The 17,914-nt window shown below is 49.6% G+C and overlaps 1 protein-coding gene across 1 annotated transcript; it reads left to right on the top strand.

Moving 5' to 3' along the window:
- The first annotated feature begins 1,217 nt into the window (after positions 1–1,217).
- LOC108797725 (gastrula zinc finger protein XlCGF57.1-like) lies at positions 1,218–17,055 on the top strand. Its single transcript, XM_018569379.1, has 7 exons — positions 1,218–1,253; positions 2,621–2,749; positions 4,621–4,723; positions 4,818–4,913; positions 5,388–5,483; positions 6,531–7,372; positions 16,420–17,055. The coding sequence occupies exons 1-7, from the start codon at positions 1,218–1,220 to the stop codon at positions 17,032–17,034; spliced, it is 1,917 nt and encodes a 638-aa protein (XP_018424881.1). The 3' UTR covers positions 17,035–17,055.
- Positions 17,056–17,914: the final 859 nt, after the last annotated feature.

Below are 17,914 nucleotides of genomic sequence, written 5' to 3'. Positions count from 1 at the left end.
AGCAATGACAACGTATCTGATAGAAGAGGAGACGCGGGTCACCACACAGACCTCACTCTACTGTCACCTATTACAGATGTTCCTGCAGCAACCCTATGTTCTCTTGTAGATGGGACCCCTCTGCAATGCCTGTAAGGGGACTTTGAGGAATGCCCATTGGATGATTCTTGAGGAGCCATCATTTGGAACCTCAGGAACAGGAGAGGTGGACACTTTTGCAGCAGACCCTAATTGTAGAAAGTTCCTTGTCTGACTCGGTCACCCTGTGTGTTGGAAAGGTGATATACAACCACCCTCCTTGTAAGGAACCCTATAAGTTCTCCCTGCCTTCTGCTTCCACATCAGTCCTCTGGCTCTGAACACGAATCATATTGGGCAGGATTTAGACTAGGGATGCACGGATACTGGTATTTTCGTATCGAGTACCGATATTTTTTCTTCGGTACTCGCCGATACCGAGTACCGGAAGTCCCATTCAGTTAGCCAGGTGGTGTGTAAAGACTCGCCAGCCGGCTTCCTGATTTAACAGGGAAGCCGTCCCCATGCTTCTCATCACTAGGTGACGAGAAAGCATGGAGCTGGCTTTCTGGCTAATCAGGAAGCCGGGCGCTGTGTAATGATGCGGCCCGGGCTTCCTGATTGCCCGGGAAGCCGGCTTCCGACCAATCAGAAAGCCAGACGACGTGTCATTACACGGCGCCTGGCTTCCTGATTGGCCAGGAAGCCGGTTCCATGCGCTCTCGTCACAAGTAATGAGGGAGCATGGAGTCGGATTCCTGGCCAATCAGCAAGCCGGGCAGCATGTAATGGCTGGATGCCTGGCTTTCTGATACCGAGAGCTCAAGTATGGGCTAGGTGTCAAAGCATTTGAGTAAGTCGTTGCCCAAATACTCGGCACCAATACAGATACTAGTATCGGTAATGACGCGCTTGCCGGCTTCCTGATACCGGAAGTATCGGGCTAGACATCATAGCTTTTGGGCGAGTAGGAGTACTCGGCACCGATACTAGTATTGGTATCGGTGCATCCCCTAATTTAGACCTCACTGAATTTCTAATCCATCGCCTGAACCTCTCAGAGCGTGAGTTCTGCTTTAATCCCAACCTCCCGGTGACATTGGGGGTTTGTCTCCAGAGGATTCTCCTGAAGAAGAGGGAGCTTGAGAAAGTCTTCCCAGCAAACGGAAAGCAATGGTCTCACTCAGGTTGTCATTGACATGGTAAAGCTTGATGAGTCTTCCAACTTGGCAACGGTCAGCTTCCATAGGCACAAATGCACTTGGGTTGTCCCAAGCCATCAAGAGTTTGATGACATCATCCTTCAATAATGGAAACACCCTGATAGGTCCTTATGTATCCGCAAGTGTTTCTACCCTGTATCTGAGGAATTTGTAGGTATCCCTTGTGTTAAAAAAAGAGCCACCAGCATTCCTGTTACGGACTCCACTTCCACCATGGAGCTGGTACATAAAAGTTCGGTCCCCATTGCCCTGCGGCCTGTTTATAGTTCCCCATGCAGCTAAACCTCCCTATGCTGCAAGAAGCCGGAGTGAGTGAAATCTTGACGCTTTATGAACAAAACACGGCGGGGAGATGCTGATGATACAGAACATAGAAACATACAGTCCGTATATAAAACGTAAATATAAACAAGTCCGTTCATACCAGCAATGCTGCCTAAGAGGGATTTGGGCTCTTTCCTCCAGGCACATGCCGTGGATTCCTCTTTCTAAGATGGACCCTGAGCACCCAAGATGCACTTGTTTCCTTTTCCTAGGGCTGAGAGATGTTGGGAGTTTATTAACCACTTCCAGCGAGTACACGTCATCCGCTGGAAGTGGTTATACCAAGAACACGGCTGCCGCTGCAGAAGATTGCTGTTTCTATACCAGCAATTCGGAGTCTGTACAGGCACCAGATCGCTTGTAAGGTGCAGCGCCGTGTCCCCCCCCCCCTCATGCCGCTGTCTGCTTCCAGGGCTCCACTGTCCCCTGTGTGAGCCGGCAGGTCTCCCCTGATTGATCGGAGGGAGTTCAGCAGGATTCCAGCCGCTGATCTCTCCGATCACTGGACCCGGAAGTGATGTGCATTACATCACTTCCTGTGTCAATGGGCACAGTCTTCCCCTTTCCCCACGTGCATCTTTTTATTCTTACAGGGCCTCTGCTTTCAGAAAATATATACTTGTTTTGGGGTCTGAAGCTGTTTTCTAGCCACAAATTCTGATGTTATCATGTGTGTGCAAATGTAAGAAATTGCTCCGGGCAGGAAGTGGTTACAGGAAGACAGTCTGGAAGCGGCTGTGAATCGAGATATTTCTCTTCGGCGCCATCTTGTGGTTGGTTTTGGTATTGCATGTAGGCACGCCTGTTGTATGATGTATACAGTGAGGGGGAATTTATCAAAACTGGAGCAGCTGTGCATGGCAACCAATCAGCTTCTCTTTCATTTTCAAATCTTAACTGAGCAAACTGAAGAGAGAAGCTGATTGGTTGCCGTGCACAGCTGCTCCAGGTTTTATAAATGTCTACCATTGGACAAGAAGAAGGACTTGAAGTCGATGTTTGCCTGCGCCTGGTAAAGCCGATCTACTGCTGGATGGTCATAAAATCTACGGCAGGAAGTGACTTATGGCGGCTCCCTCCAGTACCAGGAGGACCTCGCAGATCTACTGGTGGAAGCCCCTGAATTCTTCTGCGAAGCCTCCCTGTGCGTACTTGCACGCTATGGCAGGTGCTCGCTAGCTAAAGTACCGTTATAAAGCCAGAACCAAATGATCAAAGTCAATGACTTGAGGCCTGTAGATTGGAGTAGCCAAACCTCAGCACTCCAGTGGTTAAACTACAACTCCCATAAGGCATTGCAAGACTCAGCCACAAGCATGACTCTGAACCGCAGAATGGGATTGGTAGTTTCACCACAGCTGGAGGGTCAAAGGTTAGCTGCACCAGCTCCAGATGATGATGACATGAACAGTTGCCAATGGCAACCAGACATTCCCTCTCATCTCCTGCTCTGTACTAGGATACCTGTTTTACTTGACTGCTCTGTACTACGGTAGGACACCTGATTGGCTGCTCTGGCCCGCTCTACAGAGGAAAATGATGATAAATTACTACTAGCTCAGGCTGATTGAAACCCATCCTCTCTATTATCACTGTGCTCCCCCTGCACCGGAAGCCCTCCTTTCACTTCCGGCTTTATGCCGCCTAGCTGCCTATTGGTTGCCATAGTGACTGCCAACCGCTTGCTTAATCTTGTTTAGGCCCTGAAGCTACAGTGCTGAGACAGAGCCACCACTAGAGGCCGCCTGACCGTCATGTGACCGGAAAAAGAATCTCAGGTAGGACGGCGGCCATTTTGTTGAAGCCCGAAACCAGTGTTAAGAAAGGAAGAATCTTCGTGGAGTGGTGTTAGGCTGCAGAGTGTGTGTTCAGTGAGGGGGAGGTAAACCACATTTCTGCCCTAATAGGGTGTAAATAGCAGCTAGGGTGACTCATAGAATACACAGGGCATTCACAACGGCTGAAAGGAAGGTAAATACACGTGCCTGTGGAAATCTGCATAAACCCAATCCACAGAAAGTGCTGGGAAAGTGCTCTCCTCTCATAATAAGCAGACATTATTCTTGAATGTTGCACGATGAGGGCGGGGCAGTGGTACCTTAGGGGCGGAGCTAGAGCTCAGGCTGATTCGGAGCAGGGCTTGGCAGAGCTGATACACTGACATCTGGGTTCTTGGGGGGTGATACGTTCTACATACACTGACATCTGGGTGCAGGGGGAGGGGGGGGGTAGCTTCTAGTATAGGAGGGGATGTCTGTTAGTTGTGTCTTTCAATTCAACTACCTTGGGGGCATTTTTTGTTGTTGTTTTGACAGTGTGAGTTTTATAAACCACCCCACATTTCACACACAAAGACGGACAGACTTCTAAGTGGGAGTACTTAAAAGGATCTGTAGGACGTCATGATGGAGAACTGGCCGCCCCTCACATCACCGGGTAAGAGGAGACTTTCATTTCTTGAGTATTGAGGATCCCCCTAGATACACACATCCTCTGATATAAAGACATAGAAACAATGTATTCAGTCAGTGTGTGTGTTTCCTACAGATGGATCCAGGAACAGAAATACCCCAGAGAGATGTCCCCGTCCTCTGTATTCCCGGGATTCCACACAGGAACATCCGGAGATCCCTCAGACCCGTCCTCTGTATTCCCGGGATTCCACACAGGAACATCCGGAGATCCCTCAGACCCGTCCTCTGTATTCCCGGGATTCCACACAGGAACATCCGGAGATCCCTCAGACCCGTCCTCTGTATTCCCGGGATTCCACACAGGAACATCCGGAGATCCCTCAGACCCGTCCTCTGTATTCCCGGGATTCCACACAGGAACATCCGGAGATCCCTCAGACCCGTCCTCTGTATTCCCGGGATTCCACACAGGAACATCAGGAGATCCCTCAGGCCCATCCTCTGTATTCCGGGGATTCCACACAGGAACATCAGGAGATCCCTCAGGAGGATCAGGTAGATGGAACTATGGATCTTAGACTTGGTACTCATCCTCACCTTAAGCTAGTTACATAATATAGTCTGTGTGGTTTCTTATACAGGGTGAAGGTCTGATTGTTGTTAAAATTGAAGTGAAAGAAGAAGAAGAAGAAGAGACTTATGTGGGGGGTGAGGAGCTGTGTAAGGATGAGGAAATCACTTCAGGTGAGTAATAAACACTAAATCCAGAAAACAGTCCCAGATTCTCCTTGTTCAGTCACTACAGTACAGGGGGCTTCACTCTCATCTTTTTTCGCAGACACTAGAGCCACTCAGAGGGAAGTCAAAGCTGAGGAGGAGGAAGGAGAACATGTGAGAATTAAAGAGGAGGAAACCCCTCCAGAGATCAGCACAGGTGAGTAATAAACACTAAATCCAGAAAAGAGTCCCAGATTCTCCTTGTTCAGTCACTACAACAATCTCCTCTTCTCCCCCCTCCTCTGTCAGTAGACAGTAATGGGGGGACGGAATGTGTCTAGTTGGGGGAGTCAGGAGCCATCAGCCTCTATTAGACTCCGGCTCTCCTCCTCACATCATGTCATTGTGGGTTACTAGCCAAGAGACGTGACCAGATTCTCCTTGTTCAGTCACTACAACAATCTCCTCTTCTCCCCCCTCCTCTGTCAGTAGACAGTAATGGGGGGACGGAATGTGTCTAGTGGGGGGAGTCAGGAGCCATCAGCTTCTATTAGACTCCGGCTCTCCTCCTCACATCATGTCATTGTGGGTTACCAGCCAAGAGACGTGACCAGTCTCCCCCCCACACACACTCTCTGGGGTCTCTCATACATCTCAGTACAGGGGGCTTCACTCTCCTCTCTATTCACAGACCCCGGAGACACTCAGAGAGACCTAAAAGCTGAGGAGGAGGAAGAAGGACTTGTGAGGATCAAAGAGGAGGAAGTTCCTATAGAGATCAGCACAGGTGAGTAGTTAACTCTAAATAAAGAAACAATCCATAAATTAATGGCATCCAATCCGAGTATTTCATCACACACAGATTTTTGGACATTCTCTAGCGGGGATCATCGAGATCGGAGTTCACATGTCAAATGGTCATCTTTGTCCTTGCTATAGTCGATGATATAAAGGCCTCTGAGTAGGAATGCAGCGATATATCAGCCGCCGGAATATATCGGGCGAAAATTGCACTTTTGGCATTATGCCCAAAGTGCCATTTTCTGGCCGATACAGCGGAGCATCCGTTCTTTGTCTCCTCCCCGCTGGGTGCTGCTCTGTGTCACAGCGGTGAGGAGAGAAACTGTAACAGGCGGTGAGGCCGGTGTCTCCTCCCTGCACTGTTCAGCTTCCTGTCACAGAGCGGTGTGTGGGCGGAGACAGCCCGCGCTGTCACAGGAGGCTGAGCTCTCCTCCTGCACCGCCCAGCCCACTGTGACAACGTGTCAGAGAGGAGAGTGAGTGCAAACACTCGGTGATCAGGGATCGCTGAGTATTTGTACATAATTGAGGACATGGTATGGTTACTATATCCCCAATTATGAATGAATGGGAAGTGCTCTACATCACTTCCTGTTCATTCATAGTTGTAGTTATAGTAAGCACACTCTGTCCTCATGTTATGAATGAACAGGAACACTCAGTATAGAGGATTCCTGTTCATGGATAACAGGGGATACAGAAAAAGAGATTGAGGACTCTGTGTTCTCAATCTCTTTTCTATTTTAAAAGGGAAATACCCGCGGTCTGTTTAGACCTCTAATATTTCCCAAAGCCCCTAAAAGTAAAAAAAAAATATATTTAATATAAAATGAATAAATTATCAAAAAATTAAAAAGTTTATTAAAAATGAAATAGATTAAAAAATTAGAAAAACTTAAACTAAAAAACATTTTCGGTTTCGGCCTGACAATTTTTTTTAATTTCGGTTTCGTTTCGGTTTTGAAATTTGCATTTCGGTGCATCTCTGCTTCTTGATTGCACTTGTAATGGTGTTTCCGCTTATGTCATGCAGACGGACAGTGCGGAGAGTGTACCACGAGGCATGAGGGCCCCATTGTGGAGGCACACGGTAAAGCAGAAGATGGGGACATCACTTCAGACTTTTCAGAAGAGACCCCCATTGGCCCCCAATCCCATCCCCCACCTCACTGTGCAGATCTGTCATCTGGTTCCTCTTCTTCTGATCTCTCCCATCAAAGAGCAGGAAAAAAGTTCTCCTGTTCCCCTTCCCCCGGAGAAGTTCCTGCCAAACATCGGAGATCTCACAGCGGAATAAAACCATTTTCATGTTCCGAATGCGGGAAAAGTTTTAACACTAAAGCGTCTCTTATCAGGCACCAGCGAATGGACACGGGAGAAAAACCGTATACGTGTTCGGAATGTGGGAAGGGATTTTGCCTAAGGACCTTTCTCGTCAAACACCAGAGAACGCACTCCGGAGAGAAGCCGTTTTCATGCCCCGAGTGTGGGAAATGCTTTCGACAGAAATCGGCGGCGGTGATGCACCAGAGGACTCACACCGGCGTGAAGCCGTTTTCGTGTTCCGAATGCGGAAAATGTTTTGCCACGAAGCGGGCCCTGATCAAACATCAACCCGTGCACACGGGGGAAAAGCCGTTTTCATGCCCCGAGTGCGGGAAATGCTTTCCGCACAAAATGAGCCTTACTATTCACCAGAGGTGTCACACGGGGGAAAAGCCATTCGCCTGCTCTGAATGTGGGAGATGTTTTTCCACCACTCAAAATCGTGCCGCACACCAGAGAACTCACACCGGAGTGAAGCCATATGCGTGTTCGGAATGTGGGAGCTCTTTTTCCTGGAAGAGATCCTTGCTCAGACATCGATGTGTACAAGCGGGAGAGAAGCCGTCTTCCTGTTAGGGGCTCAGGAAATATTTTGTCTTTATATCTTATCTATCATGAGAAGACCCGCGTGTCTTGTCTTCTTGCCTGAGCTGAAACTAGAGACTGAGGGTTCCACCAACTGGACACTTGGACTAGATGCTGAACTGGCTCCTTCATCACTAACATACCATAGTCCAATAAAGATCCTTATTGTATTGTTATCCTCTATGTGTTATATCCCTCTATCACCAGCAGGACATCACCACACTCACTGGTTCTACATGTGTGAATACTAGAGGTTCCCAACTCTTACACATACTCCAGTTTCCTTCTTGTGAGACAAAGGGGAGAGTTGCTTTCTCTGGACATTTGACATGGGGGGAGGGGTGGCGTAGGTGGCAGGGCTAATACCAAGATGCCTTGACTGGGAACTCAGCTGTTCACTGCAACAAATACTACACACACAGCTTTTCATAATACATCCATGGGCGTCTCACCAGACCCTCCGCGTCTTGAGGGCTCATTATGGTACACTGTTGTTTGAAGCCTTCTTGGTGTACTGGGGTCTTCAGATGCCTAGGTTGCTCTTCACCAGCCTCCACTCCTCCTCCTAAGTAAGGACCTCTATTAGCATTCTTTACTTGTTGGTCATTAGCTTTTCTGGGGGCTCTCTGCTACTGAAAGATGGCTGGGCATGGATGGAATCGCTCCCCCCACTAAAAATCTTGTGTCCCTCCTAATCAGGCCACTAGTCATTTGATGAAGGACATTTTCCTTCAGTTCTGTACCCTCTAATACCTCTTCTCCTCGGCTCCGGTGCTCACTCTGTCTAGGTGTCACTATACTTACATTCTATGTCTTTACAAAGCATTTTTTTCCGCTGCTGGTAGGGGACACAACAGACCTCTTTAGCCCCCCCCCTCCTTCCCTGTACTTGCCAAACAGCCTTTGGGTACCCTTTCTACCCTTGCCAAGAGGCTTTATAATGACTCTTTGTCTAACCCCTCTGTGTAAGCAAGGTCTAATGCTCCAGGGCCGCCACTTACTGTATGTGCACATGACTGTTATTCGGTGGTTCATGCCTTTTGCAATGTGCAGGTCTGCCCTGTTTGCAAGTGTGAAGGACACATTGTTTGATATCTGCTTTCTTATTTACAGCATCGAAAGTAGCTGGGAGGATGCTGCAGGCCAGCAAAATAAGGTGGCACTAGCTTCCCAAGAGCAGGAGGCCAGCCCAAGCACCTCCACTAGTGTTCCCCAACCAGCCCCTGCGGAGGCCAGAACCCCAACAGCACCATCACAACACCCTCTTCGCCGTTGGTCAGTTTGCAGGGCAAGAAAAGGAGGGGTGCGTCAGAGCATCATAGAGCGACCTTGTGTCTTTGCTCATGGCCCACTTGGCACCCAAGCTGTCCTCCTGAGCCTGGAGGACAATATGAAAATGGTGCCAGAAGAACGGCCGTATGAATTAAGAACTGGGCTCATGAGGCTCATCTCCTTCATTGCCGAGGGTGGATCCTGTTCAAACTACACCCCCTCTCGCCAACCTCCCATCCAATATGCTCACACATATCCTTGTCCAACACTACCCATGCCCACATACCCTTCCTACTTCCACCCAACTAACCATGCGGCTTCCATCCCACTCCCACAACTGGCTGCCCCGTACCACATCTACATATGGATACCGCTCCCCTAGCCTACCACATACTCCTTCCCCATCACAAACTCCATTGGGTTTTCCACTCTCTCGTGTCACCTTTACACTCTAAATAAGCTATTGAAGTGCAGATCGCACTTCAATAGCTTATTGGTTGGCTTCAGGAGCCCAGCAGTGAACGCTATGGGACCGGAAGTGATGTCATCTGCATAGCCCCCGGTCCCATGGTATGGCGGGAGATCGGTGAACGGAGTTTCACCAATCTCCTCCCCAGCTTTCCTCCGACGCCAGAGAAGCCAGTCCCAGGCCTGTAAAACGGGCCACGGAGCCCGGGAAACACAGCGGGGGTGTCCGGCAGGGGCCCGTAGAAGCGATGTGGTGGCAGCTGAGCCGCCACAATCGTTTCTACTGTAAAGCTGACAGTCGGCTTTACAAGTTTAAACAGAGTCCCGGCGGAGTCTTTTTAAACGGCCCCGATGCCAGCGACGTACACTACGTCACCGGTCATGAAGGGGTTAAGGAGGGTAAGCTGTTTAGTGTGAGAAAGGAAACACGTAGAGGGACTTTTTTCAAATTGGAGCCAACAGAATCTTGAGCAGTTGTCCAAGGCGACCAATCAGCTCAATCAGACCAATCACCCCCCATGCGTCACTACACCTTGACGAATTGATGGGTGCGTTTGCCATTTGTTTTGCTTGACTGATTTGGTGCAGTGGCGCATTGGGGGGGGTAGGGGGGGTGTCTCAGCTGGCGTTGTGATGTGTGGGGTCCCTTGTGCGTACCTGTGCCTTTAAGGGAGGTTGGGCCTCCTCCTGACAAACCTGCACCCAATTTAATCTTGTGACTGATAGTTCAGAGTTAGGACCGCACTATATAGAGGTGCCTTGACGCGGCTGTGCGGCTTTCACATTTTCTGCAGAAGACGTGTATCTAAACCTCTGTTTTTGACCTTAGCGGTAGACAAGTGTTTTTTTACATGCTGGCTGGTGAGCGTGCTGGGAAAACGTTGTGCTGTTACATTCAGCTGGACTCACAGGCGGCAGACAATGCTACTGACTTCATAAAGATCAAATCTACTCTCTACACCATTCAGGAACATCCACCGAGCGCTATTTTTATCGCACCGGACCGGAACGCAGGCACAATGTGCCTTGCGATCCATCGCATTGCAGCCGGAGGGCGTGGCTATGATGCCATTCACTTCAAGGGCCCACCACGCCCCCCTCCTGCCCCACAAAATAGTGAGCCGTCCGCAATGCGATGCAGTGCGTTCTGACCAGAATCGGGCCGGAACGCACTGCATCTGGTGTGAACGTTCCCCTAAATCTGCATTCGCTCGCACCGGATTAGGAACGGCTTCTGCTTGAAGGTTAAAAAGCCTTTGTCAGGAGCTGGCCTACGAAGGCTCCTTCCAGTATCTGGTGGACCTCGCCGATCTACTGGCGGAACCCACTGTGAGTCTTCCCCGTGCATACTTGTACATTATGGAAAGTGCTCAGCAGCTTAAGTCCCATTATAAAATCAGAACTTATTATCAAAGTCAATGAATTGAAGCCTCGAGATCAGGTGGATGCCGAACTTCTACCCTCCTGCGGTCCAGTGATTAAACTACAAATCCCATAAGGCATTGCAAGACAGCCGCAAGCATTGACTGCCAGAGGCAGAATGGGATTTGTGGTTTTACTACACCTGGAGGGTCAAAGTTTAGCTCCTCCTACTCTAGATGATGATGACAGCCAGGCCGCTTGCATTCCTAGTGGTCAGCAATGGCGGACTCTATACTTCTTTCAGGGTGGGTTCATGTTACCTTGCCTTTTAGATACACTTCTGCTCAATTCATCTCCTAATGTTAATGATTATTATGCCATAATATAAAAGACATGTGGGTATAAAGATGAGTTTTGGAGTGTTGCCCATGACAACCAGACATTTCCTGATCTGTTCTAGGCCAATGACACATACAATCTGACTGGGTACTCTGGGCAGCACTACAGAGAATACAAATTATCATTTACTATTAGGGTTGCCACCTTTTCTTCAAGCGAAACCCGAACACTCTAGCGACGCGCAAATATTTTTCGGGGAGAATGAGTCATGGCTTATTCATAAGTAAATAGTGCCACCCATTCATATGTAAATATCACAGTTGAGACTATTTTCAGTGGGGAGCCAGTAGCCCCTATCTTAATTTTGGTTGCCCCTGTCTGTCTGACATCTTGTGTCCGAGTTTCTGCTTCCATGAAACCCGGACACAGCATTCAAAACCCGAACTGTCCGGGTGAATCCTGGACAGGTGGCAACCCTATTTACTATAATATTTATTATTTTAGCTCAGGCTGGATATTATCAATCACCAGCCTGTCTCCTCTCTATCATCACTGTGCTCCCCCCCGCACCGGAAACTCTCCTTTTACTTCCGTTATGTGCGTTTCACGGCAACCTCGTGGTTGCCATAGTAACGCCCAGCCGTTTGGAAGCCTTCAGGCTCTTATACCAATGTAGAGGCGAACACCGCCACTAGAGGGCGCTTCTACATCATGTGACAGGAAGACGTTTCCCAAGTGAAGGAAAGACGGCGGCCATTTTGTTGAAGCCCGGAAGAAGTGTTAGGAGAGGAAGAATATTCGTGCAGAGGTGTGAGGCTGCACAATGTGTTCCCGGTGAGACGGAGGTAATAATATCTTATTATGAGATAAGGGGGTCCCAGCATTCTGTGTGGACTGGGATATATGCAGCTTGGCACAGACACATGCATTCCTTCAGCCGATAGGAATGCTCTGTGTGTGCCGTGAGTCATCAGAGTCGCATCTGCCTCCCGTCAGGGCCGAAATGTTGTTCCTTTACTTGTTTGCGATGAGGGCGGGGCAGTGGCACCATAGGGGGCGGGGCTGAGTACCTGTTTAATTTTGGAGCTGTGCTGTGGACAGGAAGTGGAACCGTCTACATACACTAACACCTGGGTGCTCTTCTGTGGGGGTTATCTTCCATTATAGGGGGACTGATGTCTATGTCCTTCAATTCAGCTAACACTTCCTCACCCTGACACCAACTTGGGGGGATTTTCCCTCCCACTGACCAGCAGAATATTACAGACCCCGGTCTCCTGCGCTCTGTTTGCATTGTTTGGCATTGTTCTGCCTCCTGCCTATTATACATGTTGTACATTTCACAGTCTGGCCCCCTGTGTCGTATATACAATTCAATACAGAAGGGTTAGGAGGGCCCTGCTCATGAGAATTTATAATATAACGGGAGGGCAGGTGATACAGAAGATCATAACGGTGAGGGATGAGCCGATTGAAGGAGCAGACGTTCAATTTTTTAGGTAGAGATGGAGTAGACTTCCCTGAAGAGCTGAGATTTCAAGGATCGCCTGAAGGTGGACCGAGTAGGAAAGGGTCAGACAGGTTGTGGTAGGAAGTTCCATAGCATGGGAGAGACTGTGGAGAAGTCCTGAAGGAAAGCATGGGATGAGGTGACAAGGGAGCTGGAGAGCAGGAGGTCTTCAGAAGAAGGGAGAGGACAATTTGGGTGAGATTTTGAGATGAGATCGCTGATGTAGCGCGGGGAAGAGTTGTGGTTGGCTTTGTATGTTGTTAATTGGAAGCCAGTAGAGGGATTGGCAGAGAGAGGCAGGGGATGGAAGCCAGTGGAGGGAATGGCAGAGAGAGAGAGGCGAGGCATGGAAACCAGTGGAGGGATTGGCAGAGAGAGGCGGGGGATGGAAACCAGTGGAGGGATTAGCAGAGAGAGAGGTGGCAGATGGAAACCAGTGGAGGGATTGGCAAGGGATGGAAACCAGTGGAGGGATTGGCGGAGAGAGGTGGGGGATGGAAACCAGTGGAGGGATGGGGGGGGATGGAAACCAGTGGAGGGATTGGCAAGGGATGGAAACCAGTGCAGGGATTGGCAGAGAGAGGCGGGGGATGGAAACCAGTGCAGGGATTGGCAGAGAGAGGCGGGGGATGGAAACCAGTGCAGGGATTGGCAGAGAGAGGCGGGGGATGGAAACCAGTGCAGGGATTGGCAGAGAGAGGCGGGGGATGGAAACCAGTGGAGGGATTGGCGGAGAGAGATGGGGGATGAAAACCAGTGGAGGGATTGGCGGAGAGAGATGGGGGATGAAAACCAGTGGATGGATTGGCAAAGAGAGGTAGGGGATGAAAACCAGTGTAGGGATTGGCGGAGAGAGATGGGGCGTGGAAACCAGTGGAGGGATTGGCGGAGAGAGATGGGGGATGAAAACCAGTGGAGGGATTGGCGGAGAGAGATGGGGGATGAAAACCAGTGGATGGATTGGCAAAGAGAGGTAGGGGATGAAAACCAGTGTAGGGATTGGCGGAGAGAGATGGGGCGTGGAAACCAGTGGAGGGATTGGCGGAGAGAGATGGGGGATGAAAACCAGTGGAGGGATTGGCGGAGAGAGATGGGGGATGAAAACCAGTGGATGGATTGGCAAAGAGAGGTAGGGGATGAAAACCAGTGGAGGGATTGGCGGAGAGAGGTGGGGGATGGAAACCAGTGGAGGGATTGGCAGAGAAGAATTAAGAATTCGGGGGAGCTTGGGGTGAAAAAGTCAGGGGGATGAAGTCGGGATATTGGTAAGCTTGTTACAGACCGATCAGCCATTCCAAAGGACACATGAGAAGTGGGGACGGGTCCATGGTAACTGGGGAGTCGAAATTAGAGCGTGAGGGCAACAGCTGCAGTCAGAGGAAGGAGGGTGCCGGGTATGGAGGGGGATGGTTAGATGGTTGAGGGCCAAGCTTAGGGGAGATATCTCCAGAGGTAAGGAGAAGTTGGAGGGAGAGGGAGGTGAGATTTATATGAAGGCCCGTACTCCATTGTTCTGGAGGTTTGGACTTTGTGTGTGTTCAGAGAACGCAGTTGAGGTGAGAGGTACAATATTCGGGAGAGGGGAAGTGTGAGGGTGGAGAGGAGGGGTGAAGGAGATAGTTTGAGGAGAGGCTCTTGGACCTCATCATCTGTCTGGTTATAATGTGTTTCAGCTCCTCTACTTTCAGCTATACACAATTTTAATTTTCAGCGGTGGTGTTCTTGAGGCTTCTGCATGGAACTAGCAAGAAATGGAAAAGGTGCACGTGGGTAGGGCAATATACAGAGCAATACACAAGGGATCCCCAGCACACTACGCTAGCGAGCAAGAACCCCAAGTACGCGGTTTAACTTCTCAGGTTACGTTTGTGTTGCATATATTGGCAAATATACGTTGAAGCCACACTGCCGCATCGGGGCACCCCTCGGAAAGTGTGGTGCCTAACGCTATACAAAGTCCTCAACTATGGGACATGTATAAGGAACCAGAGGAAGCCTGAGTCTTCATCTGTCTGGGAACTGCTTTTGTATTGTTCTGCTCATGGAACTGTTACCTGCAAGGCCGAGGCATGTGAGACACTCAGCCCCATGTACACTGTTACCTGCGAGACCAAGGCATGTGTGACACTCGGCCCCATGTACACTGTTACCTGCAAGGCCGAGGCATGTGTGACACTGAGCCCCATGTACACTGTTACCTGTGAGACCAAGGCATGTGAGACACTCAGCCCCATGTACACTGTTACCTGCGAGACCAAGGCATGTGTGACACTGAGCCCCATGTACACTGTTACTTGCGAGACCAAGGCATGTGAGACACTCAGCCCCATGTACACTGTTACCTGCGAGACCAAGGCATGTGTGACACTGAGCCCCATGTACACTGTTACCTGCGAGACCAAGGCATGTGAGACACTCAGCCCCATGTACACTGTTACCTGCGAGACCAAGGCATGTGTGACACTGAGCCCCATGTACACTGTTACCTGCGAGACCAAGGCATGTGAGACACTCAGCCCCATGTACACTGTTACCTGCGAGACCAAGGCATGTGTAACACTCAGCCCCATGTACACTGTTACCTGCAAGGCCGAGGCATGTGAGACACTCAGCCCCATGTACACTGTTACCTGCAAGGCCGAGGCATGTGAGACACTCAGCCCCATGTACACTGTTACCTGCGAGACCAAGGCATGTGAGACTTTGAGCCTCATGTACACTGTTACTTGCGAGACCAAGGAATGTGTGACACTCAGCCCAATGTACACTGTTACCTGCGAGACCAAGGCATGTGTGACACTCAGCCCCATGTACACTGTTACCTGCGAGACCAAGGCATGTGTGACACTCAGCCCCATGTACACCAGCTTGTAAGGTTTATAATAAAGATCAGCTTTGTTTTTTTTCAGTGTGAGGTTTATAAAGCACTCTATATTTCGCATACAAAGACTGAGAGACAAGTGGGAATATATAGAAGGACACCGGGATCTCTACAAGGACGTCATGACGGAGAACCGGCCGCCCCTCACATCACCGGGTAAGAGGAGACTTTCATGTCTTGAGTATTGAGGATCCCCCTAGATACACACATCCTCTGATATAAAGACATAGAAACAATGTATTCAGTCAGTGTGTGTGTTTCCTACAGATGGCCTGATTGTTGTTAAAGTTGAAGTGAAAGAGGAGGAAGAAGAAGAAGAGACAGATATGGGGAATGATGAGCCTTGTAAGGATGAGGAAATCAGTTCAGGTGAGTAATAAACACTAAATCCAGAGAAGAGTCCCAGATTCTCCTTGTTCAGTCACTACAACAATCTCTTCTTCTCCCCCCTCCTCTGTCAGTAGACAGTAATGGGGGGACGGAATATGTCTAGTGGGGGGAGTCAGGAGCCATCAGCTTCTATTAGACTCCGGCTCTCCTCCTCACATCATGTCATTGTGTGTTACCAACCAAGAGACGTGACCAGTCCCCCCCCACACACACTCTCTGGGGTCTCTCATACATCTCAGTACAGGGGGCTTCACTCTCATCTTTCTTCACAGACATCTCAGAAGCCGAGGAGGAAGGACATGTGAGGATTAAAGAGGAGGAAGTTCCTATAGAGATTAACACAGGTGAGGAACCAAAGCTAAATACATGAACAATTCATAAATTAATAACATTTTGTAGACATTGTACCGAGATCATAATAGTGTAAGATTGTGAATCCTTGTTCTTGGTTATAGTTCATGACATCTACACCTTCTGATGTCCAAGGTCCTGTTGTTTTGAATTGCATAGTAGTTAAACCTTTTCCATTCTCGTCACACAGATGGACGATACCGAGCAGATAACACGACACGTGCTAAAACAGAAAATACAGGAATCGCATCAAATTCTAAAGACAAAAAACCCACCGCGCCAAATTCCCATCCAACACCTCGAGGTTCAGATCTGACATCTGGTCCCTCAACACATAGAAAGGGTTTTCCTGAACCTGCCACCCAGCAAACGGCTCATAGAGAGGGAGAAGCCATTCCTGGTTCCCCTTCCTCTGGAGAAGTTCCTACTGAAGATCAGAGCGGAATGAAACCATACTCGTGCCCTGAATGCGGCAAAAGTTTTACTTCGAAAGGTTCTCTCATCAGACACAAAAGGGTTCACACGGGGGAGAAGCCGTACACATGTTCGGAATGCGGGAAGTGCTTCTCCCTGGTGTCCAGTCTTATCAAACATGAGAGAATACACACCGGAGAGAAGCCGTTTTCTTGCCCCGAATGCGGGAAAAGCTTCAGACAGAAATCCACCGCCGTAATGCACCAGAGAACTCACACGGGATTGAAGCCGTTCATTTGTTCCGAATGCGGGAAATCGTTTCCCAGGAAGCGGGCCCTGATGCGACACCAACCCGTGCACACGCGGGAAAAGCCGTTTTCGTGCCCCGAATGCGGGAAATGTTTCCCCCTCAAAGACAGTGTTATCAGGCACCAGAGATGTCACACGGGGGAAAAGCCTTTTACCTGCTCCGAATGTGGGAGGTGCTTCTCCAGCAAACAGAAACTCAGCTTGCACCAGAGGACTCACACCGGAGAGAAGCCATATTCATGTACGGAGTGCGGGAGCCGCTTTTCCTGTAAAAGGTCTCTGATCAGGCATCACAGTGTACACACGGGGAAGAAGCCGTCTTCCTGTTAGGAGCTCAGGAAATGTTTTGTCTTTTATATCTTATCTACCATGAGAAGACTCGCGTGTCTGGTCACCGACGTACCCAAGCTGACACTCCAGCCACTGAGGGTCTCGCCATGGGAAGACTCGTGTCTTGTCATCAACGTACCCGAGCTGACACTCCAGCCACTGAGGGTCTCACCATGGGAAGACTTGTGTCTTGTCATCAACGTACCCAACGCTCCAGCCTCTGAGGGTCTCACCATGGGAAGACTCGTGTCTTGTCATCAACGTACCCGAGCTGACACTCCAGCCACTGAGGGTCTCACCATGGGAAGACTTGTGTCTTGTCACCGATGTACCCAAGCTGACACTCCAGCCACTGAGGGTCTCACCATCGGAAGACTCGTGTCTTGTCACTGACGTGCCCAACACTCCAGCCACTGAGGGTCTCACCATGGGAAGACTCGTGTCTTGTCACTGACGTACCCGAGCTGACACTCCAGCCACTGAGGGTCTCACCATCGGAAGACTCGTGTCTTGTCACTGACGTACCCGAGCTGACACGTACCCGAGCTGACACTCCAGCCACTGAGGGTCTCACCAACTGGACTTGATGTTGTTTAACTGGCTCCTCTTTCATCACCTTAACGCCAAAGTTCAATAAAGTTCTTGATTGTATTATCATCCCTTATGTGTGTGTATGAACATTATTTTCCTATCACCTGTACATGAAAAACAAAACATAGGGATTCCCTATTTTCGAATACCAGAGGTTCCCATCTATTACAAATGCTCCCATTTCCTTAACCACTTGCTGACCGGGGTGTTACACCCCCTTCCTGGCCAGGCCATTTTCCAGTATTCAGCGCTGCGGTACTTTGACTGACATTTATTCCATCATGCAGCG

This window comes from Nanorana parkeri, unplaced genomic scaffold, assembly GCF_000935625.1.
Source record: "Nanorana parkeri isolate BGI_ZX_2015 unplaced genomic scaffold, ASM93562v1 scaffold1326, whole genome shotgun sequence".
Taxonomy (NCBI): domain Eukaryota; kingdom Metazoa; phylum Chordata; class Amphibia; order Anura; family Dicroglossidae; genus Nanorana; species Nanorana parkeri.
This window is presented reverse-complemented; position numbering and strand designations above follow the sequence as displayed.

Excerpts from the sequence above, each read along its gene's own strand:
- LOC108797725 (XM_018569379.1), top strand. The coding sequence starts at position 1,218 with ATGGTAAAGCTTGATGAGTCTTCCAACTTGGCAACG. Across the intron at positions 1,254-2,620 it reads AGTCTTCCAACTTGGCAACG|GAAGTGACTTATGGCGGCTC; the intron begins GTCAGCTTCCAT and ends AATCTACGGCAG. Across the intron at positions 5,484-6,530 it reads TCCTATAGAGATCAGCACAG|ACGGACAGTGCGGAGAGTGT; the intron begins GTGAGTAGTTAA and ends TATGTCATGCAG.